This window comes from Gadus macrocephalus, chromosome 1, assembly GCF_031168955.1.
Source record: "Gadus macrocephalus chromosome 1, ASM3116895v1".
Lineage (NCBI taxonomy): Eukaryota > Metazoa > Chordata > Actinopteri > Gadiformes > Gadidae > Gadus > Gadus macrocephalus.
In genome coordinates this window covers 23,230,057-23,255,056 of record NC_082382.1, presented here as the reverse complement: position 1 = coordinate 23,255,056, position 25,000 = coordinate 23,230,057, and the positions used below count along the sequence as shown (strand labels likewise).

The window sequence follows — 25,000 nt, the reverse complement described above, 5'->3', positions numbered from 1 at the left end:
TCACCAATAGGGGAAATGACATTTTTTTAAAAAGCATTTCACAGTCTCTTGAAGCGATAATCCAGAGTGGGTGAAACTGACACTTTTAGGGCCAATGCCTTCAGCCTTCTCCACTCTGAATTGTAATTTAAACAGTTTTCAATACTGTAAAATATAATCCAGGTCCTTAATCTTTATTCGATGATGCTCTTCTCTGCGTATTTGATAAATCAGTAATTATAACCTTTTTGGTAATCATTTGCGTTTATCACACTGTTCATTCATTTCACTGTTCTTCCTCTCATTCCTTTCCTTACTTCTTAGGCTACCTGTCTTTGTTTCCCCTTCCACTCTTCTGCCCCAGCCAAACAGCCAAAAAATGTGTTTTGTTCAAATTTGGGGTGGGGGGTCTTTTAATAAAAGCTTTTTTTTATTGTAACACTTGGTTCAAATCCTATTTCTTACACATGCAGCCATTTGGACACCATTCTATGATAGCTGATATAATGAAGAGGACATACAGGCAGTTCAAATAAAAAGAGATAGAACTTTATTGATCTGGAAACTTCATAAATATGCAAGATTGCTCCATATAATCCCATAGTAACATAGTAAACGTATGTAGGCCTAAAAATTTCAGTTCAATGTTATTGCTTAAGAAACAGATTCCTTCCAACTAACTATTTTACGAAGAATGCAATCAATAATTTATATAAAAGTAAATGTTTACATATCGACCAGCAACGAAGTTGGAGTAGCCTACCCAAATATTGAATTGTAATACACCAACATTGTCAACTGTCATACATAGCTAACCATAACCCTGTCATACATAGCTAAACAAGCAAATGAAAATGAAATACCTACCAACGCAACTGAAATGTTAATATCAGACAATTTACAATATTATGAAAATTACGTAGGTCTCCCATAATCATTCAGGTAATCAATACGTGCGTGCCTGTTCCAGCTATTGCAATGATATGTGTGTTATATATCCGTGTTCAACGCCATTCATGTCAAGTAAAGGACAAATCTCAGACTTTGGAAGTTAATGGAGTTAATGGAAGTTAATTCGGAATTTAATTTAATTCGGAAGTTAATGGAGCCGTGCACTTCAAAATAGGATCATAGCAAGGAGCCGTTTGTTTCAGTACGGCTCCTTTCAGCTGCGTACCCAACGTAAACTGCTAATAAAACGCTTGAGGAGGCGTTTTGAAAAGAAAAAACTTACATTTTTTTAGAACAGGGTAGAAATATAATTATGAGCCTTTGATTGATATCCAGACATTTCTTGCGGAGACACAATCCTGTTCCCCACTTGTATTGGAGTGGACGGCGATATCTACTTCTGGGCCGCATGAAATGACGGACCCCCGTCCACTCCCAGCTAAACAGCTGCAATACCAGGCTTGGCCTCTGAGCACGGGTGGATTGCGGAAGTATATGCCTGTCCTGGGGGCCTGAGGTAGACGCAGGCCCCCTTGTAAAAACGGTACAAGACCATACAACAAACAATTAAACAAACGTTGCAAGGAGAAGTCCATTATCAGCTTCCACTGATAGATTACCATTTTATTAACCAAATGGTAAGGTAGTATTGGGGGGCAATGCTGTCTTGGCAATATGAATTCCTGGCTTTAGCCAATGCAATGGACTTCTCCTTGCAACGTTTGTTTAATTGTTTGTTGTATGGTCTTGTACCTTTTTTACACAAATATGACCGCAATTGTTAAATGTTCTGATGACTTTATTCTACCCGGTTGACGCAGAAAACGATTGACGTGGTCCGTAAATTCCCACCACAAATCCTTATACACAATAAATCGAGGTTAACCTACCTGGACAACTCACAAGATCATCTTTCACTTCCTCGAATGAAGTTAGGGCTTATAACATTGTTTCTTGACGCAAACACGAACCATCTCTCTCTTGACTTCAAGCTGTGGATGGGTCGTCTTCTCCGGTGCTTGAGCTGTCCTTCACTCTATACGTCAATCACGTGTGCAGTGCGTCTTCCGTCAACAACGTGCCATGCTTGATTGTAGCGAACAATTATTTTGTAACTGTAACTTACATAATTTTGCAATTCCTTTTAATTTACGTGTCAACACTTGCTATATATTATTTATAAATATATATTATATAAATTATAAATTCCAAAACTTTCCTTCTTGAACTGAACTCCGGCGCATTCGGCAATCGACTTGTGTGGACTTCCTGTAAACACGGACCTCCCGGTAATGCTTGTTAAACTGTCTTTTTAAATAAACTCTGGGTTTGCAAACTAAGTTGTTTGTGCTTCGTTTTATGTGTAGGGACCCTAGTCATGCTACTGCAGAGGTTTGGTGCTATTTAGTGGTTCAAAAATGCGGATTTAGAAGCGAAACACTATGCCCCAAGTCAACAACATGGACGCCAAACATTGCGCCCGGCAAACTATAATAGGCTACTCGATTTTCAATGAAAAAGGTATCTGGGAGGCTTATTTGATGGGTTTTAATGCCAAAACAAAGATCCTGGGTTCAATTTGCGCCGGAATTACACTTTAATTTCTCTCTGTGATGTAGGCCTATTTAAAAAAGAGCCATTCTACACGGGTGACATCTAGTGGACGACCAAGGGATAGACGCAAGACACACAAATTAAACAGCGGGGATGAGGAGCGCAGGGGGGACACCTGGGCGTAGTTGAGTTTGGGGGGGAAACTATGGACTGGTCTAGAGGACAATGGTGAGAGGGTCAGCAGTTAGGGAAATGCTGCTATATTAATATTGTCTCGTTCCGAGTAAACTTAACACTAATTTCAATGTTAAAACTCATCGTTGTGTGCGAATTGAGATGGAGGCAGCAGTTAAAACTTGACTATATTTAGCTTTTCATTTCCACTCTTTTACTTATCGGCTGACAGCCTACCGATATCATTTTTTTTTATTATCAGTCGAATATTCTTTATGCACAGCAAATTGTTAGCCATGTTTGTTTTCGACTTAATTAGGGCAGGTCATTTTTTGTGCGTGTGTGTGTGTGTGTGTGTGTGTGTGTGTGTGTGTGTGTGTGTGTGTGTGTGTGTGTGTGTGTGTGTGTGTGTGTGTGTGTGTGTGTGTGTGTGTGTGTGTGTGTGTGTGTGTGTGTGTGTGTGTGTGTGTTGTTTAGAGCAGCGGTCTGTTATTAAGAAACGGCAGTATGACGCGATTGACCAATCAGAAACGAGTATCGATCGAAGACGAGTTAATAGGCCTACATACCACCGGCTCCCCCTTTTACCTGAGCCAGCCCCTTGGCGGGCTGCCCTATAAGTTCTTCATCAGCAACTGTGTGAGACGGATTTGCTTTTTTGTTATCCGTCAGATGCGACGGGGTAACCAACGGTTACCGGAACTTTACAAGAGGCGAACACGCGCTGCCACGCGCCTCGAGGCGCCGGGACCGCGATGCCAAGCGTCACGCACACGCGGCAGTGCGTGTGGCTGCTGGATCCAAAGAACAGCAGCGAGCCCCGCGACCAAGATGAGGAGCACCACCTGGACGCGGCGGCGTGCCTTTTCCTCGCCATCGTGCCCTACGAGGGTGCCGCGCGACTGCTCGCCGCCCTGTGCTCCTGCCTCGTGCTGCTGTCACTCCTCGTGAACGGCGTCACGCTATTCGGCCTCGAGCGCTCCCGCGAGCTGGCGTGGCAGCCGCGCTTTAACCTGCTGAAGAACCTGATCCTCAGCGACCTCATCCAGACCGCTCTGCTGGGCCCCCCCCTCATCTACTCACTGATGCACAGGCGCACCATGGGCTTCAACCTGTGGTGCCACCTGCAGTACTTCTTGGGCACCACGACCATCTCGTGCAGCCTGCTCACCATCACGGGCATGGCGCTCGAGCGCTATCTGTACGTGTGCCAGGCGATCCGCTACCTGTCGATCCTGACGCTGCTGCGCCTGCGCCTGGCGCTCTCCATGATCTGGGTGGTGTCCGTGGGGCTGGGGATCACGAGCGTGGTGCTGCTGGGGCTGGGCCACGAGCGCGAGGATGCGACCCGCGGCTTCACCTCGGGTCTCGTGTGCGAGCCGGACACAATGGAGAGGCAGATGGGTTTCCCGCGCGCTTCTGCCGTGTTCCGGAAGCTAGTGGGCGCGCTGCTGCTGCTTATCTGTATCCTCGCGCACGGCTTCGCGTATTTGCGCATGTACCGGGACGCGCTCAACGCGGTGGTGCCCTTCAAAGCGGGGAACACGCGCGCGCGCAAGACGGTGCTGTTCTACTGCTGCATGCTACTGTTCCAGCTGCTGCCCGTGCTGCTCAAGGTCACGTCGGACGTGCTGTGGGAGCTCGAGGGCACCGGTGCCGCCATGCTGGAAAGAAACCCGCACGCGCCCTCCCTGTCCGCGGCGGTGCTGCACATGTCACTGGTGGCCATGACGCTCGTGCCGCCCTGCATCAACCCGCTCGTGTACGGCATGCGCAACAAGGAGGTGCGGCAGCTGCTGGCCCGGGCCACGTGCTGCTGCTGCATGAGCAACGGTCCGGGACCGTTAGCAGCCGATGACAGGCGGGCTCGCGCGAGGAGGAACGGAGGGAGGTCGCTGCTTGTGGGGCAGGGGGGGCTCGCGGTGGGGCATCTCGTGCAGAACCTCCTGAACGGGGACCCTGTGGGGAGGGGGGCGGCGGCGGGAGGTCAAGAGCGCGAGGCACTCTGAACGTCCCGTGTGAGTTGGCACTGGAGGCATTTTGCGCGTACTGAAAGGTCGTAGTCATCATCCTCATCCTCATCATCATCATCATCATCATCATCATCATCATCATCCTCATCATCATCATCATCATCATACTAAGTTTACAGTTCAGCGTCACACACGAATCCAGGAATTGTTTTTATTTGTCAAAAAAAGGAAACGAACGAAACGGGGAGTAGGCCTAATGTTTTCAGAATTAATCAACGGTCCTTCCCAAGGGGGAGACGATGCAAATATAGGCGTGTAAATAAGGAACGTGTTTACATGGGTTTAGATTCTTCAGGTTGTGTTAATCAGGCATTTACTTTGATGCTGACAAGGACGAAGATGTGACTACACTGAATGCAGTCCAGGTCATGTAATAAATATAAATAGAGAATAATATAGATTATATAGACAAAGCCATCCTGACTTATGAGTGCCGACCAAAACTGCCTATTTTTTTCCGGATAAAATTAGCATTTTTCTTTTTCAATAACTGATAACTTTAATTAAATGGACCTTTAACTCAACAATTGACACCAAAAGCAGAAGAGGAGCGGCAGTTGATGGAGAATATCGGCTCCAGAGTTCTCTGTGGGGTTCAGATCCAAGATGGCTGCCTGGGCCACGCCTTTACCTTCAATCTATTACCTACAGTGTTTTTAATAAAGGACACACTCAATGTTTTCTGAAAATCAGGGATGGAAAAGGCTGCTGTGTTATCATCTATGAATAGGCCCATATATACTATGAAAAATATATGGTATAGGCCTATATATATTTTACAATGTTAATGAGCTTTCAGAGATGCCAAGGACATAATTAGCAATTATGTAATTCTGATCGCACTGATCTGAATGTGTGTGCTGTATGACATTATTGTAATGTACGAACATAATATGTTCTTAAAAAGTGATTGCTATTTAAATAATAATTGTCTTTTTGTATGCAGTTATTTTTTCAGTTAAAGGTTGGGTATGGAATTCGCTTTTTAGGCCATTTTTGCAAAATTACTTGAAATCCTTATCATAACCCGCTTACAGCCACTGAGTTAGAAGTAGGCTACTGACATGAAAATTAAACAAGTCAATCATCTGTGGAACGGGCAGGGCTCGAAAAACTCCAGCCAATCATTTGGATTGCCACCGAGTTGCATTGGACAGTAAGTACGTCAATCAAACGGTCGTACTGCACTCCCCCTCCCCCGCGCCCCGCGCGCGACCCCTTCGTGCAGTACTCGTGACCCAGAGCTCGTGACCCAGAGCAAGCTCCTGTTTGTTGTTATCCTGCGGTAGCTACTGGAACTAGTTAATCCAAGACGCCACCATCCCCACCACCATCACCACCACCAGCAAAGAGAAGGAAAACTCTTTTTCAGAGAGTAATTGATGATAAAAACGCTGAAAGAGAAAAACTGAAATCAAGAATAATCCTAGGCGCTGCTTTCGAACGTTGGCGGCAACTGAAGGACGAGAAGGGTCTAAAAACCGATGCTTGTGTGGCGGTTGACCTAGTTTCAAAGTTTATACCGTTTATACTCGGTAATACCGGTGTTGAGACGAGTGTATTACTCGGTGTGAAAATGTCCACACCGCGGCAACCCTAGTGAAAACCAGGACTTCCAATACAATTATATGAAACAAACATAGGCCTACATTTTCTAAAAATAGTAATGATTTATGTGACCGTTTAATGTTTATAACATCTGGTGCAACCATAGCCGCGGGAACGTATTCTCAGCAGGGGGTGCTGGAAAAAAAAAACTCAGCCTGCACGAGACTCGCAACTCGTCACATTGATAAAAAAAGATATATAGCAGCGCAGCTCAATTACACCAGTGCATGCGCGCACAGTTGAAAATCGATCGTTGTGTTCACTTCCTTCACACCATGGTTCACATCCAGCTGCTCACAGAACAAGTTTAGCGCACCACCGCTACCCTCACACTTTTTCATATAACCTTTTTTCAGCAATAGGTCATATGAGCATTAAATAAATGCTGCGTCTCAAAATGCCTTGGACAGCAGCGAGGATGACTCGCTTTGCCACGGGCCGAAACAGTTCGGAGCGACCACAGCCAGAGCGAACACAGCGGGGCAGAGGAGTGTCAGGAATAGTCTTTGGTGTACACATCAGAACGGCCTATTTGCACTACTGTTTAGTGGCAATGCAGTGTTTTATTCTATGCCTTTTTATTTTCGTATATTATTTCAATGTACAATTTATTTATTCATAAAAACAAGATCTGGTCTTCAAATCTTTTTTCCAAATATAGGTCGTCTTACAATGGGGTTTGTGTTTATATTCGACCAATACGGTACAGCGGGCGCTCACATGACGTTAAGCATTTCCTGGTGCATAATGTGACGCTTCAGAACCTAAAATCCCGTTTCTCCCCGTTGACACGAGTCACACGACAACACATAACCGGCGTTTTCAGAAATCTCCACTTTGGCCGGAGTTTTTAGAAATGATCGTTTTCTGTGATAAGACAGGGCCTCGGACAGGGGGTGTTGCAGCACCCCCAGCACCCCTACTTCTCGCGGTACTGGGTGCAACTTACAGCTGAATGTAGTGCCATGTTGTTAAACGAAAACCTACGCTAGCCTGGCTCGCTCTCGCGCATCTCTGTTCGCGCTCGTGCATGATTGCGCGTCCAGGTACTTGGAATGGGTGGAGTCAGAGTCAGCGTTGAAGGAGAGGGGGTAGGACCATTTGAGTTGTGTATTTTCAAAATCTGCTGGCGTTTCGCAAATCCCATACCCAACCTTTAATTAAAGAATTTGCGCACACACACACACACAGTGTATGTAGCCTATTGAAAAACAATAGGATTGTCTGATCATTTTCACGTGAATAAAAACATAGATTGCTTGAAGCTCTGTTTTTTTCTTCCAGGTTTCCATGGGTACAGACACCCTTGAAGGCATGCACACACACACACACACACACACACACACACACACACACACACACACTCACACACACACACAAACGCACACTCCCCCACCTCTCTCTTAATTAGTTCCCACATGTTTATTAATATAATTGTTTACCAGATGATGAACCCATGAAACCCCGGGTATGAGGAACAGAGGTCCAGCCCTTGACATCCTGTTCTAGAGAGAGCACTCATACTGCTGGAGAAGCTGCAGAACTAAAGCAGGTTCTCACTGAGCTGTGAGAATCTATAGACTTCCAGCTCCAGCATGTCAGACAGGTTGTGTACACAAACACACAAACACATCCGCATTGTTCATCTCTTTACCTTTACCATTCTGTTTAATGACCATCAATTATCATGCCTCTGGATATCATTCAAAATGGATGGGCTGCTGTGATGCCTTGATTCACCCTGAGGGATGAGTAAACGTACCTATAGATCTGTCTACACGACACACACACACACACACACACACACACACACACACACACACACACACACACACACACACACACACACACACACACACACATATTAAAACTCACACGTACACATATTCACACACACACATACACATATTCACACACACACGTACACATCTTCACATACACGTACACATATCCCCCCACACACGCAAACACATGCACGCACACTCACATGGTCGCACACACACACACGTACGCACACATATTCACACACACACTTATAAGGAGAAGTAGAAGGAGCAAAGAAAAAAATAGCATTAGAGAGAAGTCATAAAAAAACGAACAAAATCAACGAGAGGCATTGTTCCCTGAAATAGGGAACAACATTTACTTATGTATTTATGTGCGGTCATCATTTATAGGCTTACACATTTATACAGACTGGGCTGACATGGAAATAATCGACACGGCTGTCTGTTATGTTGATCTTCTTTTCCTGCAGCTGCTATACACTGTGCTCTCTGTCCAGATGTTCTGTTGGTTCCAGCTGATCGACACTGTACTCTCTGGCCAGATGTTCTGTTTCGTTCCAGCTAATCTACACTGTGCTCACTGTCCATATATTTGGTTGGCTACTGTAGCTGCTGTACACTGTATTCTCCTTCCAGATGTGGTGTTGGTTTCTACAGCTAATCTACATTGTGCTCTACAGTTTGTTTGAAGCTTCTCCAATTGTGATCACAGGCATTGTAAATAATTCCAAAAAATGTATTTGTATCGGTTTTAATACCATACTTTCATTGTCCCTCGATGAGACAAAGCTGCTAGTATTCCAGACGACTTTAAAATAAAGTTTATTAAGGGTAGGAGAGGAGCCTGTTGTTCTGATTTAATGTGTGATGTGTGTGAAGGGAAGGGAACTAACAGATGAAGGGGACCACTGTGTTGTCTTTGAAATGTGGGTGAAAAAGGGAAGGAAGCTGACAAAATACAGAAGTACATAACAGCCTTACTCACACCACCACATGGCTTTGTCTCCTTTATGGCAAAGATTGGTGTTGTAGTCTGAGGGAACTGAGCCTCAGCCAGATACTTGTCGAGTGAGCTCGTTAAGCCAAACAGGTTTCTGACGCACGGGAGACGGTACTCTTTACACCCCACTTCAGTGTTTCAAACGTTCCAGATCCAACAAGATACAGGTGAGATATCACTTGTTCTCTCTCTGTTTATTTTGATTTAATTATCATCGTTTAATTTAGCAGACGGTTTATCCAAGACAGGTGAGGCTGAATCTTACACATTCTTCAGAACAACCTCACCCACTGTATAGCAGCTGATTCACAAACCAGTAGCTACTATTTAATAACTATCTATTTAAATGATTATTATTGAAGTATTATTCAATGAACATTTTACATTGCATCAAGCACCGGTGAGTCCCTCTAATAGCTGTCGCTTTGGTTGTGATGAGGACCAAGAGAAAAGCCCAGCTTTACTTTCAACAAGACATCAGAGGCCTGTTTCAGGTAGCTGGTTTAACATACTCTGAGTTTAATCCTGCGCTCTGAGTTGGTTGACTCAGAGTTCAGGGTTGAAAAGCAACTCTGGGTTTTCGGTTGCAGAACAGGTGATCAGCGTTGGGTTAATCAACTCTGAGTATGTTCACTCTGGGTTGAGGGTGTGCCTGTTGACTATGAAGAGCCATCATCAATGGATCTCTGATAACATGATCAAACATGGACCAAAAGCGTAGATCCACTTACTTTTCCCCCACGGAATTGGAAATTCTAATGAACGCGTATGCCGAACAGTTACCCATTTTAACAAAAAAAAAGCAATTCCGCCGCGGCAGCGAGAGCGCGAGAGAGAGCTTGGCAGTAGCTGAACAAGTCAATGCGTGAGTAAATTGGTAAAATAAAATAAAACAAGAGGAAAGTTTAATATCTTCCACTTATTCAATATGTAAAGTGTGTGTGTGTGTGTGTGTGTGTGTGTGTGTGTGTGTGTGTGTGTGTGTGTGTGTGTGTGTGTGTGTGTGTGTGTGTGTGTGTGTGTGTGTGTGTGTGTGTGTGTGTGTGTGTGTGTGTGTGTGTGTGTGTGTGTGTCAATTTACGCAACCCCGAGTTGCCCCACGAGGACTTGGCAGCAAATGAAGATGAAGTACAAAAATATAGTTTAAACAGGTAAACTAATGTTTAATTGAAATCAAATCAATTGTGCTGTTTTGCCTGCTCTACCTAATTTAACAGCTATATATTCAACATGTGATGGGCCTATATTTAAGCAGTAAATGTAAGTAGTACATTTCCCAGCTACCCCAACACTGCCAATATTTAATAGGATTTAGATATATTAGAAGACTACACCTAGGCAAAATGCATTATATATATATATATATATATATATATATATATATATATATATATATATGTATATGTATATGTATATATATGTATATGTGTGTATATATATATATATATGTGTAGGGCCTATGTCTTCAAAATAGCGCTTACTGAATATTAGGGTAAAATTTTCCTCCATGTTAGCAAATCGAAAAAAAGCAGAGGCCCGGCAGACTGGAGGGGGTCCACCTCTGCAGCCCTCACAGAGGCTGAGGAGATGGCCCTCAGCCAACAGAGTAGGCCTATGCGTCCTGTGGATGAGGGCATCACTGGGGGGAGCTCCTCTGATCCCCCCACCCCCCAGGATAGAAGTGCCTTTATAAGAGGTTGGTTATTCAAAATAATTAAATATGTACACGCAACCCAGCGCGTTGCAAATTAGATGGGGCAATATTCTGGCTCAAGTAATAATTGCACTGTCTAATCATCTGATGGCGTCATCGCCCTACTTGAACCAGATGCCCTCACCAACTTCCATGCAATTGTAACAATTCAAAAGATGAAAAAGGATGCTTTGGAGATCCAAATTTTGGAACATAAGTTAAAGGTGGGGGAGGTGCAAACTGGGATACTGTTCCCTGCTCTAAAAACATACCCAATATAAATTACATTTTTTTTTTTGTGCTTTCAGGAAATAAAGGAATCCTCATAATAAGTAGATTGTCTTTATTAGAACATGGGCTGTGGTGGGACAAGTTATTTTGTTGAACAGTTTACTCAAAGGGTTTTATTTCAGTGAACAATGCAGACGATTATGCTGAGCATGTGCATGTAGAGAAGAACAGCATCTGGTTAAAAGCAGTACCAGGGTCTTTTCTGCCTTGCATTCTTAAAATGAGTTTCTTGACTTGCAGCAGTTATAGGTCCGTGGTTAGTCAACTACTCTGATCATGGGAAAGCCACAACGTTGGAGTGACTGTACAGAGCGGGTGGGATACACGGGGCGGATCATTCTGCACGCGTTAATTGCGATAAAAAAACAAAACTTAAACTTAAAGCATGCCCCCGCTGCGTTTGACAGTTAACATGGGGGCTGAGAAGGTGGTCTAAATAAATGATAGATTGCGCTGAAAAACGATAGCGCTCGGGAAGAAAATTATCAGGAAAATAAATTATATCCAACCGGGGTCTTAATAATCGTTCCTCACGGAGATTCCTTCTGAGGATCGCAGCCTCTACGTCCACAGGCTCTCGTAAAAAAGGACATGCCATTTCTAACGTACACTTCCTTCTGTCGGAGAGCTGCCTTCAGCCATAGACAACAAACTCAGAGTAGGTCTAACCACCTCCCGAGCAGGTTAGACCCACGGCGTATGTTGCCGCAGCAACTAACTCTCGGTTGCGCTGAACCTGCTACCTGAAACGGAAAACCCAGAGTTTCCACTAACTCAGAGCGAACAAACTCGGGGTTGCCTCAAAACCAGCTACCTGAAACAGGGCTCAGGACATCCTACAACACTAACACCAAACAAAGCCTGCAATGGAGGCAACTGGCCAGCGAAGAGCCATTTTGGAGCGAACTTAGCCAGCCTTGATCCAGTTGTTCTGGGATAACAGGTTGGGATAACATGTACCACCCCGTCGGGAGTAAAACACGCCCTGAAACCAATTGGCATTGCTTTAAAACACTAAGCACAAGGAAATCTCAAACCAGAGGTCGGTTAATAGATTTCGAACTGGCGTGTCTGCTGTATACCTGAGGGCACCTTAACCCCTAAACCTCCTGTTATGGTTAGCGGTGCAGGCAGGCAGGTAGGACCCAGATGCAGACGGTTTAGGGAGAACATTACTTTATTTCTGCCAAAAGGCTAAGGCAAGGAGCAAGGAGCAAGGAGCAAGGAGCAAGGAGCAAGGAGCAAGGAGCAAGGAGCAAGGAGCAAGGAGCAAGGAGCAAGGGAACACAGGTGACAACAGAGAACACGCAGGACGAACTAACCACAATGACAGCACGAGGAACAAAGGAAAGACAAGGGCTTTAGTAACAAACACAAGACACGCAACGAGGAACAGCTGAGACACATTAGGGGAGGGAGCAGTAATCAACACAGGAGGGAAACACACCAAAACACGACACAGACCACAGACACCTTCTGCTCATTAACTCATCGGGAGTGGGTCTGGATGAAGGCGTCAGCTAAATGACTAAATTGTGAACCATGACTAGCGACAGTTTAACTAATGTATACTTATGCCAACACAGGGTCGATGGATGGCAGCGTGCTCCAGATGCATCCCTCATGCCCAGGGGGGGTGAAGGGTGAAGCACAGGGCTGGAACCCCAGACGTTCTGACCACACTCTGGTGTTCCTGTGTGAGTTCCGACCGTCGCCAGGCACCCCTCCTGCCGCCGACCTCGACCACACCGCAGGGACTCCAGTGTTTGGGCGGTCCGGCCCGGAGTTTGTGGAAGTTACCGTCCCTGCCCAGTGTAGCATTCAGCAGCTGAGGCTCAGACTCTGTTTGAAGGTAGGGAATGGAAGGGTGTTCTGGGAAGGGGGAACAACTTGTTGATATGGGTCGTGGGCTGGAGGTGGCGGTGATCGGAGAGGTGGTGGTCAGTGTTGGGAAGGTTACTTTTAAAATGTATCCAGTTACAGAATACAGAATACATGCTCAAAAATGTAACATGTAAGGTGTTCCGTTTCATCACTCAATCTGAGTATTGTATTCTGAATACTTTGATTACTTAAGATAAGTGTAGGAATGCGGCATCAAATCCTGCTTACTAAACAGGCCTTTTCTGGTGTGTTCTTCTTCGGTGTTAGGCCCAAGTCTCCCTGAAAGTTAACTATTTTATATTAGTGGAGCAGATTAGTAAAAAAAATCGTTCACTTTGGTATGCAAGCATGACATTTAGCACAGATACTCTCTAAGGGCCACTATTTTGGCTTAATTATTGATTAAATTATAGTATGTGTGTGTGAATATGTTCATGAGAAAGATGTTTGCTATTACATCAAAAAAAAAAATCACGGAGCTAAGTGCATAGGTGTTGCCCAGTGACGGACTGGGATTAAAAGACGGCCCTGGCATTTTCACCCACCAGCGGCCCACATGGGGACGCGCACGCACGCAACACACAGATATAACTTCACATGCACGGAAATAACACACACTTTTGTAGCCCCATTGGTGATGAACTCTCTAACTTGAATATGCATAAAGACTGACTGTCCTCACTGTTCCTCACTGTCCTCCTGTCTTACTCCCTGCGCCTGGTCTGTTTGTTCAGTGTCTTGAACATTACTGCTAGCGCTGGTGCTACTAGCTGAAGCTCCACTTGGCGGCTTAAAAAACAAATCAGTTTTGCGTCAGTTTCGCGCATTTTTCAGCCAACAGTCATTTTCCTTGATTTCGCTCTCTTTTTCTCCGCTCCTCCCTTCTGTCGCTTAATTCCTCGATTCATAGTTCATATTCATAGTAACCTCAGCAGACTCTGGTATCTTCCAACTTTCAACTTCCAACAACCCCCTATACGCAGACGCGGTCTGATTCGGTTTTGAAATTCCCAGAAGTCATTGCTTCATATAACTTTTGTAAACCAATAATAAAATTAAAAATACAGGCAGATTTGTTGTATTGCAATTTCAAACAATGCACTTTATAAACAACTGATTGAATAAGGCTACAAAATAATGTAGACCGATGTAAATAGTAAGGGCAACCATGACTGTAGTATATAGACACTCATATCTGGTATAAATACTGATTCGTTTCCAATTATATATCTTGAATAGGGATTTAGAGACAAATGGCTAATTTCAAGCTTTTAACACTATATGCTTGATAGTGGGCCAAGAGATAATGTGGGGCCGCGTTGCGACGAAACGACCGCGCGAACCCGACATGCATGCCGCCCCGTGATTGGCCGGCCCAAACGGCCGACGAGAGGCCGCGGCCCCTCTGGCATCTGCCCGAATGCCAGACCGTCCAGTCCGTCACTGATTTTAAGGGTTTTAAAAACGGATTCTTATTCTTTTTTTTGGAATGAAAGGGAGGACAGGGGACAGAGTTGCCTGCGGAAGCGATGTCTGAGATGCAGAGACTTATGCAGTGTTTGTCTCGTACGGTGTGGAATGAGAGCTCGTGAAGGCACTATTGCGTAATTACGCCTGCGTGCTTGCGCAATAGCGTACTGCCCCAGATTGCAGTATTGCTGTCAAATCTGTCCCTGGGAAAAGTAACCCTAACCCTAATGCGCCGAATTGAAAAAGGAAACCGCTATAATGAAATAGCGGTAATTTTTCCACATTAATTGATAAAACAACAGGGGATGGGAAGGGGGGATGGCTGTTTCAGAAGGGGGATGATTTTGATCATTTTAATTCCAAAGGGGGATGCCATCCCCCCTCAACTCGAGTGCTGACTGTAACAAAATACAGTTAGCTATAATTTGTATTCTGAATACGTAACGCCGGTAGGCCTGCATGTATTCCTTTGCTCCCCAACACTGGTGGTGATGTGGGAGGGGGTTATAATGGAGGCGGTGGGATGGTGTAAGTTGGGGTAGAGTTGAGGTGGAGTTTACAATGATGATGGTGGTGATTCAGATGATTATGAAACAGAAGATGTAATGGGGAGGGGTTGGAGATTTGACAGTGGTGAGGTCCTAGTGGGGTGGAGGCAGTGGGGAAGTGGTGATGATGGCGTTGGGGTGTAGATGACAATGGGCATGAAGTAGTTGATGATGATGTATGCACATCATGTTCATACATCAACCAACATATACATCATACGTACCTCATGACAGAGGTTAAGGGGCCGAATACGTCATCAAGGGGGATGACGGTTTCGGATGGTAATGATGTACGTCTGTGGTGATATTGATGATATTATAGATGGTTAGCTGTGAGGGGGGGGGGGCTGTGATGCTCCCTACTAATTTCCTTGGATTAATTTCTGTCTGCAGGCGCAAGAGCAGAGCTGCCACCCTAACCTCCTTGGCCTCCTGGACCCCGAGCAGTACCTCCTGCTGTACGCCCGTGGGCAGGAGTGGTACGAGATGTACGACGACTGCCAGGTTCTCCGGACTCTGGACGTCCCCTGGAGCCGCCTCGCCGACGGGCGCCTGGCGGCGACGATCGCGGTGACGCCCGTGGCGGCAGCCGACGATGGCAAACGGCAGCGGCAGCAGGCCCTCCTGGCCACCCTGATTGGCCACGACCTGGACCGGGAGGCGACCAATCGGCTCGGAGAGCTCATGGTCACCCGGAGGAAGCTGGCGTCTCCACGGCGACAAGAGCTGAAGTTGCGCGACAACGTGGTTTATGCCACAGAGCCCTGGACCACGACCGCCCCGCTGCCCAGAGACCTGCTGCCCCACGGGGACAGGAGCCTGAAGGTCACGCTGCACTATCTGCAGATGCTCAGCTTCAGCATGGAGGTGAATCCCTCCATCACACCCCAGCTTCTCCTGGAGCTTTGTAACGAGGTGACGACCGACCAGGGCTTGGAGTGCTGGCCCTCAGACAGCCTGGTTCTAAAGGTGACCGGCCGGGAGGAGTTCTTATCAGGAGACTTCCGACTCCTGGATTTCCTTTGGGTCAGGAAGTGCCTGAAGAGCAGCCAAGACCTGCACCTGTCGGTCCTCTCTGTGGCCCAGCTCCCACTGGAGGCTGTGCGGCTGGCTGACTGGCCCCTGGTGGACAGCTTCACGGGCCAGTCCAGCTCCCACGACGACCTCCGCCTGGAGGGAAAGGACTTGGACGACATATTCATGATCTCCTTGTGGGACTGCGACAGGAATTTCAGGTTCAAACTCACTGGCATTGACATCCCAAAGCTTCCGGCTAAAGCCCCTCCGTCCGTCTGCGTAGAGGCCTCCATCATTTACGGCAACAAGGTCCTCCTGTCCGTTGCCTCGACGACGAAGTCCTTTGCAGACGAAGTGCTGTGGAACGAGTGGTTGGAGTTCAGTGTCCTGCTCAGTGATCTGCCTCGCGGTGCTAAGCTGGGGCTGACCGTGAATGCCTGTAGTAACGAAACCGCCTCAGAAAAACCGGAGAAGGGCAAGGGCGGGACGCTGTTCTTCGTCAACCTCCTCCTCATCGACCACAGGTCTTTCACCTCTCTCTGTGATAAATATACTGATACGAAATCCGCTCCTCATTAACTGCATTGTAAAGGAGGAAGCAGACGTGTGTTCTTCTACAAGTAGTATTAAGGCACAACTTGAAAGTCACAAATCAAAATCTCAGTTGGTTATTTCCTCCTTGTGGGTCTAGCTTATGTCGGGTTATTGGTGCAGGGAGTTAAGTCCCAACTTCCCCGTGTGAACTATATTTTTATTTGTAATCGTCGATTTGTAGCTCATCGTAGTTTGACTGTTGCGCTTATTGTCAGGATTCCAATGTGATCTCTGCTCCCAGGTCACTCCTGAGCCAGGGACCGTACACCCTCCACATGTGGCCCTACCTCGGCCAGGAGGGGGAGGTGGTCACCTACCAGGCGGACCGCCTCTCCTCCGCCACCAACCCGGACGTCACCCACTCCATGGCCATCAGCCTGCTGCTGGACCGCTACAGCTTCCCCGTGGTGCTCCCCAACGGTGCCACATCCCCTGAGTCTCGCTGGCCCCCGGCTGAAGCCAGACCAGCCCCGGCGTCCCCTCTGTGTGGGACAGTATCCCCTGTATTCAGGCCTGGGTCTGCTGGCCTGGAGAGCGTCCAGACCTCTGAAGAAATCACTCCCTCTGGATCTCCGGTGTCTTTGGAATCCAGAACAGGAGAACCTACGATTTCCGGGGTCTTTCCGGACAATTTCCTCCCTCGGCTGCCGGTCTCTCCCGAGACCCCGCCAGTCGCGGAAGAGATTAATAGGACGTCCTATCTCGATAGGTCTACCGCCTCTCTTTCCCCTTCCTGTCCATCCTCGACCTCTGACGCTGCCTCACGCATAACTACTACGACTGCTCCTGGTTGTACTATTTATACTGCTCCAGTTTCTACTAGTTCTACTGCTCCAGTTTCTACTAGTTCTACTGCTCCTGGTTCTACTAGTTCCCCTGCTTCTTCCAAACACTCGGTCAGAACTCCTCAGAGCCCCACGGCGGATTTGCCAGGTGACGCCGCTAACGCCCCGGCTGCTTGGATTGGTTCAGACAAAGCCCACCTCAAGAGGTTCGGGAAGGAGCAGAGTGTTCACTATACGTCCAACCTGCCGACCTTCCTGCGCAGCGTCGATTGGCTGAAGAGGAACGTGGTGGAGGATGTCCATTGGCTGCTGGAGCACTTGGAACCCGAGGAGCTGGACCTGTCGGTGGCTCTGGAGCTGCTGAGTTTTGACTCCATCGACGAGAGCGTGAGACGGCTCGTTGTGCAGAGGTTGGAGAGCCTGTCCAACGATGAAGTACTCATGTATCTGCTGCAGCTAGTGCAAGTATGTATTTAACTACCAAGGGGTGGAAGGACCGTCTAGTGGGGAGAGGCTGCCACAATGTCCACAGCCAACCTATCAGCATCTTGGAGCAAGATGAGTTGAGCTTTGCCTGCAAGTAACCTGTATCTGCTCAGAATAAACAGTAGTCATAATGTCATGTTACACTTAATAACTGAAAGATCACCAGTACTTCTTGAGATAACTATAAAGAGGTTTTATTTGTGTCAAAGGGCCGCTTATTTTACCATCAGGTATGATCTTGATAAGAGTGTCCACCCAGATCTATGAATCTGCCTAGGTGTTGATGCAGTCCCCTAGCTAGGCGGGTAGGCTGATCCATCGTCTGATCCGTTTTGCAGTGGTTTGTGACGGCTAATAAACATCACACATGGTGTTATAACAACAGCCCTTTATTAGCTCTTAACGTAAGGTTCTCCTACAGACCCTGAAGGTGGAACCGTTCCACGACAGTTTCCTGGCCTGCTTCCTTCTCCAGAGAGCCCTCCGGGTGAGTACTGGAGGTTCTAGTACCGCATGGCTGTACCTGTACTAAAAGGTTCATGACACTTCATGAGGCCCAAACAGAACGGTTTTCGATTGGGATCACTGGTCGCTGAAGAGCATCGCCTCCTTTCCCTCACCACAGAGCAAGAGGATCGGACACTTCTTCTTCTGGTACATGCGCAGCGAGGTGGCTGCCTGCCCCTACTTCCGCCAGCGGATGGCGCTGGTGCTGGAAGCCTACCTGCTGGGCTGTGGACAGGCCATGCTGGACGGCTTCTCCCTGCAGGTGCAGGCTGCCCAGGCCCTGCAGCAGGTGGCCCTGCAGGTCAAGGAGATGTTCCCCGACAAGACGGACCTGCCCCCCACCGGTAGGCTGGCCCTCGCCTGTGTTGAACTATGGACCAGACCACGTATGTTATCATCCGTGTTGTTGATCCTCTTCATGCGGTCCGTGTTCAGCTGCTTTGCAGGTCCAGGGGCTCCTGGAGAGGAGCGACCTGCCCAAGGAGTTCCTGGTGCCCTTTGACCCCCGGGTCAAAGCAGGAGCCATCCTGGTAATGTGTGGCGACATTAGATGTCTTTCAATCAGTCTTTTGTGCATACATTTTAATATTTATATCTCCCCCCCCCCCCCCTGCACCCCCCAGCTCTGAAACTCACCTCCCCTCTCCTCTCCTCCCCCAACTCCCCTCCCCTCGCCTCCCCCACTTCCCCTCCTCAGCTGAAGAGCTGCAAGGTGATGGCGTCCAAGAAGAAGCCCCTGTGGCTGGAGTTCCAGCCCATGCCGTCCCCCTCCCCCACCCCCCCGCTGGGCATCCTCTTCAAGGAGGGAGACGACCTCCGCCAGGACATGCTGGTCCTCCAGGTCTCGTCTCTTCGGATAACAAACAAATCAGAAACGTGTATCAACAGCCCTGAAGCAGATGGCCCCTCCAACGAACCACTCGATACTAGAGCGGCCTTTGTTCAGTGTATCGGTGAGCTACATGTGTAATGAGACCTTGGTGTGTTTCTGGCTGCTGACGGCCCAGACGCTGGTGGTGATGGACTCCATCTGGCAGGAGAAGTCCCTGGACCTGAACCTGGTGCCGTACGGCTGCATCGCCACCGGCCACAACATAGGTACCCACAATGCCATTCCCTCACACACTCGACCCGGTTGTTGTCCGATGCTAGGGGGTTGGTTTCTGCTAATAACGCAGAGCTCTTTCACTCCATCAGCGCTGAACGGTTCGGCCCTGCTCTGTTTAGACTTGGACGTGGTGTGTCCGTTTGGTTCATAGCAAGGGGTTGGTCCAGACTAATTTAGTTGGGCAGGGCCCAGGAACGGTAACGGACGTGTGCGTTGCAGGGATGATCGAGATCGTGAGGAAGGCCGTCACCATCGCGGCCGTGCAGCGCAGCGAGGGCGGCACGCACGGCGCATTCAAGAACGACGCTATTTTCAACTGGCTCCGCGGCAAATGTCCGCTGCAGGAGATCGTAAGTCAGCGAACACGCTTTGGTTAGTCAGTTTTGAGATAAGACATAATGTGACCTGTCCTCACAACTCAAAGGGCCTTTCTCTGTGGAACGTTTTGGACGGTTTTCAATTCAGCAACGGAAAGGTTTGAGATGTGTTGGTTTTAGACTGAAACTCAAACATCGTTCAGACTGACATGAGTCTGAGGCTGATGCTACTGGTAGACAGGGGGGAGGTAGGCTGAACCTACTGGGAGGATGTTGGCTTAGAGAGAGAGAGCATTATGAACAGTAACAACAGCGGGCACACACACATAAGGGCACACACACAGACATATAACATTGGCACACACACACACACACACACACACACACACACACACACACACACACACACACACACACACACACACACACACACACACACACACACACACACACACACACACACACACACACAGGCAATGAACACCTCTCGGAACACCTCCTCTCTGAACACCACCTCTGTCTGCTCCAGCACTTCAGGGCCATGGACATGTTTGTGACGTCGTGTGCTGGTTACTGCGTGGCGACCTACGTCCTGGGGATAGGAGACCGCCACAACGACAACATCATGATCACCAACCAGGGTACAGATCCCAGGGTAGAGGGTAGAGACCCTAGGGTAAGGAGTAGAGCCCCCAGGGTAGAGACCCCAGGGTAAGTATTAGAGACCCCAGGGTAGAGGGTAGAGACCCCAGGGTAAGGAGTAGAGCCCCAAAGGGTGGAGACCCCAGGGTAGACACCCCAGGGTAGAGGGTAGAGACCCCAGGGTAAGGAGTAGAGACCCCAGGGTGGAGACCCCAGGGTAGAGGGTAGCGACCTCAGGGTAAAGGGTAACAGCCAATATTGGGACTGTTGTACTTTTGTCTGTGTATAAATGTGTGTGTGTGTGTGTGTGTGTGTGTGTGTGTGTGTGTGTGTGTGTGTGTGTGTGTGTGTGTGTGTGTGTGTGTGTGTGTGTGTGTGTGTGTGTGTGTGTGTGTGTGTGTGTGTGTGTGTGTGTGTGTGTATCAATATTTACACACACAATATCAACATTTAAAGACAGGCAATAATAAGGTATGATTAAAGAAAAAATGAACGAACAATATAACCGTATTTGTATTTCAATTATATGATCTACAATAATAACCATAACACATAACACACAATCATTTCCTGGTTAAAACATTTTCCGGTTTCCTAGGTAACCTGTTCCACATCGACTTCGGTCACATCCTGGGCAACAGGAAGTCCTTCCTGGGCGTGAGGAGGGAGCGGGTGCCCTTCGTCCTCACGCCGGACTTCCTGTATGTCATTGGCGGGGTGAAAGGTCGCGACAGCCTCTGCATCCAGCGGTTCAAGGTGTGAGGCCGCGCCCCCTGATCACCATGACGATGTCCGCCTGTATCTGCTCTTTGGGATAGCTATGTGTGCATGCTGTTACTCATGCATGCACATTCTATCAATTTACGTACATCTCTGATTAACATTCTTGGTCTCTATGGCCTTACTATGCTTTGTGCTTCTTTTTCTTTTTCTTAAACCCGTGTAGCCAGGAGGGGAAATTAACTCTGCATGTCACTTCGGCTTGAAAAGGAAATTGAAAAACACACCTATTGTAACATAATTATAGCCAATTATATTGTCATCATCATCATTATCACTGTTTAACTCAAGGCCAATGGATTCTGGTTGCTGGCATAGCAGCCATCCTTCTCAAGGAATATTCTATCTATTCTAAGGAATTAGCGATACGATTTGAGGAGACATGCATGCATTATCAAGGCTATTTCAGTGAGAGAATACATGATCAGAGCATCATGTCAGCGTGTGTGTGTGTGTGTGTGTGTGTGTGTGTGTGTGTGTATTACCAGCGCATTTGCAGCGTGTGCCTCAGCGCTTAGCTTCCCCCACTCAGTATGCTATTCTTTTGCTTTTGCATATTCTTTACAATCAATGCATATATTTGGCTATTATGAATATATATATATATATATATATATATATATATATATATATATATATTTATATGTATGTGTGCATGCTATATATACAGCATATTGATATAGCTTGTTATGTATCTATATCTGTATTTTATGTATGTATGTATGTGTGTGTACATATATATATATATATATATATATATATATACACATATACAGTATATATACACATATACAGTATATGTACATATGCATGTATACAAATATGTATATATGCATATGTCTATATATATATGTATCTATATATATGTATATAGGTAAGTGCGGCATATCTTATATATTCTGGGCTCGACTACTCTTGACTGCCGGCTCTGCTTTGTTTGCTGCAGGACATCTGTACGGAGGCCTACCTGTCTCTGCACTCCCAGTCCCGCCTGCTGGTCACGCTCTTCTCCCTGATGCTGCTGACGGGCATTCCCGAGCTCAGCGCCGCTGACGACATGCGCTACCTCCGGGAGGCGCTGCAGCAGGAGCGCAGCGAGGAGCACGCACGCGACCACTTCCTGCAGCAGATCGCCACCTGTGAGAACCTGGGCTGGACTGTGCAGGCCAACTGGTGGATCCACATGCTGGTCGGCATCAAGTAGAGAGCATCTAGTAGCCCAACTAGACATCTAGTAGCCCAACTAGACATATAGTAGCCCAACTAGAAATCTAGTAGCCAAACTAGACATAGAGTAGCCCAACTAAACATCTAGTAGCCCAACTAAACATCTAGTAGCCCAACTGGACATATAGTAGCCCATGTTGACATCCAGTAGCCAAACTAAGCATCTAGTAGACCAACTAGATATCTAGTAGCCTATCTAAGCATCTAGTTGCCCAACTAGACATCTAGTAATCCAACTAGACATCTAGTAGCCAAACTAAATATCTAGTAGCCCAACTAAACATCTAGTAGCCCAACTAAACATCTAGTAGCCCAACTAGACATCTAGTAGAACAACTAGATATCTAGTAGCCCATCTAAGCATCTAGTAGCCCAACTAGACATCTAGTAGACCAACTAGATATCTTGTAGCCCATCTAAGCATCTAGTGGCCAAACTAAACATCTAGTAGCCCAACTAAACATCTAGCAGCCCAACTAGACATCTAGCAGCCCAACTAGACATCTAGTAGCCAAACTAAATATCTAGTAGCCCAACTAAACATCTAGCAGCCCAACTAGACATCTAGCAGCCCAACTAGACATCTAGTAGCCCAACTAGACATCTAGCAGCCCAACTAGACATCTAGTAGCGCAACTAGACATCTAGTAGCCCAACTAGACATCTAGCAGCCCAACTAGACATCTAGTAGCCCATGTTGACATCTAGTAGCCAAACTAAATATCATGTAGTTGTCCATTCAGACATCTAGTGGACTATCGAAGAGATCTAGCAGCCAATCAACTACCAAACTGTCTTCGTTGTACACGTGAAATCTACGTTAGAATAGAAATGTGTTAGTAATGTATAATATTAAACTTTTTAAGTGCCTGACAATAGTGAGTGTCTACGTTTATAGCCTGCAATGCTCCAGGTCCTTGTTTAGTTCACGCCTGTTGACTGAAGTCTACCCTTCAGTTTGAAGAAGAGCCAGACCTCCGCACTTGTGACGCTCTCTCTCTTTGTCTCTCTCTCTCTCTCTCTCTCTCTCTCTCTCTCTCTCTCTCTCTCTCTCTCTCTCTCTCTCTCGCCCTCACACTCTCTCACTCTCTCACTCTCGCCCTCACACTCTCTCTCTCTCTCTAATGAACGACTGAATTTACATTGTTTGATCTGATGTGTGCTGAATAACAAGATGAAGAAGTGACACCATGTGATGCACAAGTTAGCTTCGAATTGCTAGCATCCGGACTGAGTCTGTAGGAAACAGAAGCCGTTTCTCAATTTGCGTTCTTTTCTGTACTTGCATTCTTGTGAAACGTCATCAGTCGTAGCCCAAGTAGCCTACTGCTCCAATTCAAAGTATACATCAAGTCATACATCAAGTCAGCTACTTAAATTGGCCGTTTCATCGAGGATTCATCTGAGGTGACTTGTATGGACTTGGGACCGTTAAATATCCCAGGATGCATTTCGCATTCCTAAGTTTTAAAATATCAGTATGTTAGTAATTGGCTATATAGGAACATTTAAAAAATGTAACAAAAATGGAGGCCTATTCATTCGAAATATTTACATACTATTATTTTACAATGAAAGAGGCTGGGGTTTTGTTTATATTGTATAAGTCACTGATAGAGGAAACCCATCGCAACGGCTACGGAAAACCCAGTCGGATGCGTCCGATCGTTTGTGTGTGTGTGTGTTTCTATTCTTGCTCGTTCGTAATTCTTTCATCAATAGCCTACTCTCCAATAATATAATAATAGGCTACATAGGAACGTTGAGAAACGGGCCGGCAATCTCACACAATCTTTTTTCCCGCCCAAACTGTTTATATGTAGGGGACAGCTGGCGTTCCGTGTGAATACGCATATCTTTTCATTTATATTCATTCAAAATATCAACACACTATTTTAAAACGAAAGAGTCTGGTTTTTGGTTTTATTTAAATTTTCTATATTGTTCAGTAGTATATGCCTACATGAGGCCGTAGCACAGTTAACAGACGAGCCGAGGTGGTGACGTCATCGAGTCCGCTGCTGTTCCGATCGCAGGTGCGTACTCCCGTCCTCAGAGGTTTGTACTCGGAAGTCCCGACTTGTCATGCGCAAACTTCCAAGTCCACGAGTCCGCACTTGGCGTACTTGGTATCGAGAGACGGCTAGACTCTGCTATGGGTTTAGCATCCCTGCCATTTAACAAACACACACAGACACACACACGGACAGACACACACAGACACACACCCACACACATTAGCAGGTGGTCACCTTTGGGAGGGGGGGTGGGTGGTAAGAGAAGCTAGTGGCTCATTAACTAGGTGTAGAAAGGGAGGTGAATGATTACAAAAGCACCCACGCACACACATACACACACACACAAACATACACACACGTACACACACACTCACACGTACGCACACACACAAACACACACACGCAGTTGTCCCCCGGGAGGTGATGTCGGCATGGCGTCACAGGTAGGGGGGGGGGTAGCTGAGCATCGCCGTGACAACGGATACCTCTACGCTCAGAGAGTCAGTCACCCCTTCAGGAATACTTCGGCCGGAGATAGAGGCACGAC

General features: G+C 46.9%; 3 protein-coding genes across 4 annotated transcripts in view; 2 read left to right on the top strand and 1 right to left on the bottom strand.

Annotated features, from left to right (window-relative positions):
• The window catches only part of LOC132463270 (troponin C, skeletal muscle-like), a 376,397-nt gene that overhangs the window by 10,979 nt on the left and 340,418 nt on the right, over window positions 1-25,000 (bottom strand).
• Window positions 3,414-5,639, top strand: LOC132464069 (olfactory receptor 2AG2). The gene has a single exon (XM_060060243.1). The coding sequence runs from the start codon at window positions 3,414-3,416 to the stop codon at window positions 4,665-4,667; it is 1,254 nt and encodes a 417-aa protein (XP_059916226.1). The 3' UTR covers window positions 4,668-5,639.
• si:rp71-17i16.5 (phosphatidylinositol 4,5-bisphosphate 3-kinase catalytic subunit gamma isoform) lies at window positions 9,057-23,311 on the top strand. Of its 2 annotated transcripts, XM_060058893.1 has the most exons (13): window positions 9,060-9,253; window positions 12,657-12,922; window positions 15,366-16,513; window positions 16,825-17,833; window positions 18,276-18,341; window positions 18,480-18,705; window positions 18,797-18,891; window positions 19,059-19,202; window positions 19,369-19,459; window positions 19,689-19,819; window positions 20,316-20,427; window positions 21,027-21,184; window positions 22,155-23,311. In XM_060058893.1, the coding sequence occupies exons 2-13, from the start codon at window positions 12,662-12,664 to the stop codon at window positions 22,410-22,412; spliced, it is 3,699 nt and encodes a 1,232-aa protein (XP_059914876.1). In that variant the 5' UTR covers window positions 9,060-9,253; window positions 12,657-12,661; the 3' UTR covers window positions 22,413-23,311. The 2 variants fall into 2 exon arrangements, 1 of the variants encoding a protein (XP_059914876.1); XR_009526959.1 differs by lacking the exon at window positions 20,316-20,427 and having other exon boundaries at window positions 9,057-9,253; window positions 22,155-22,294.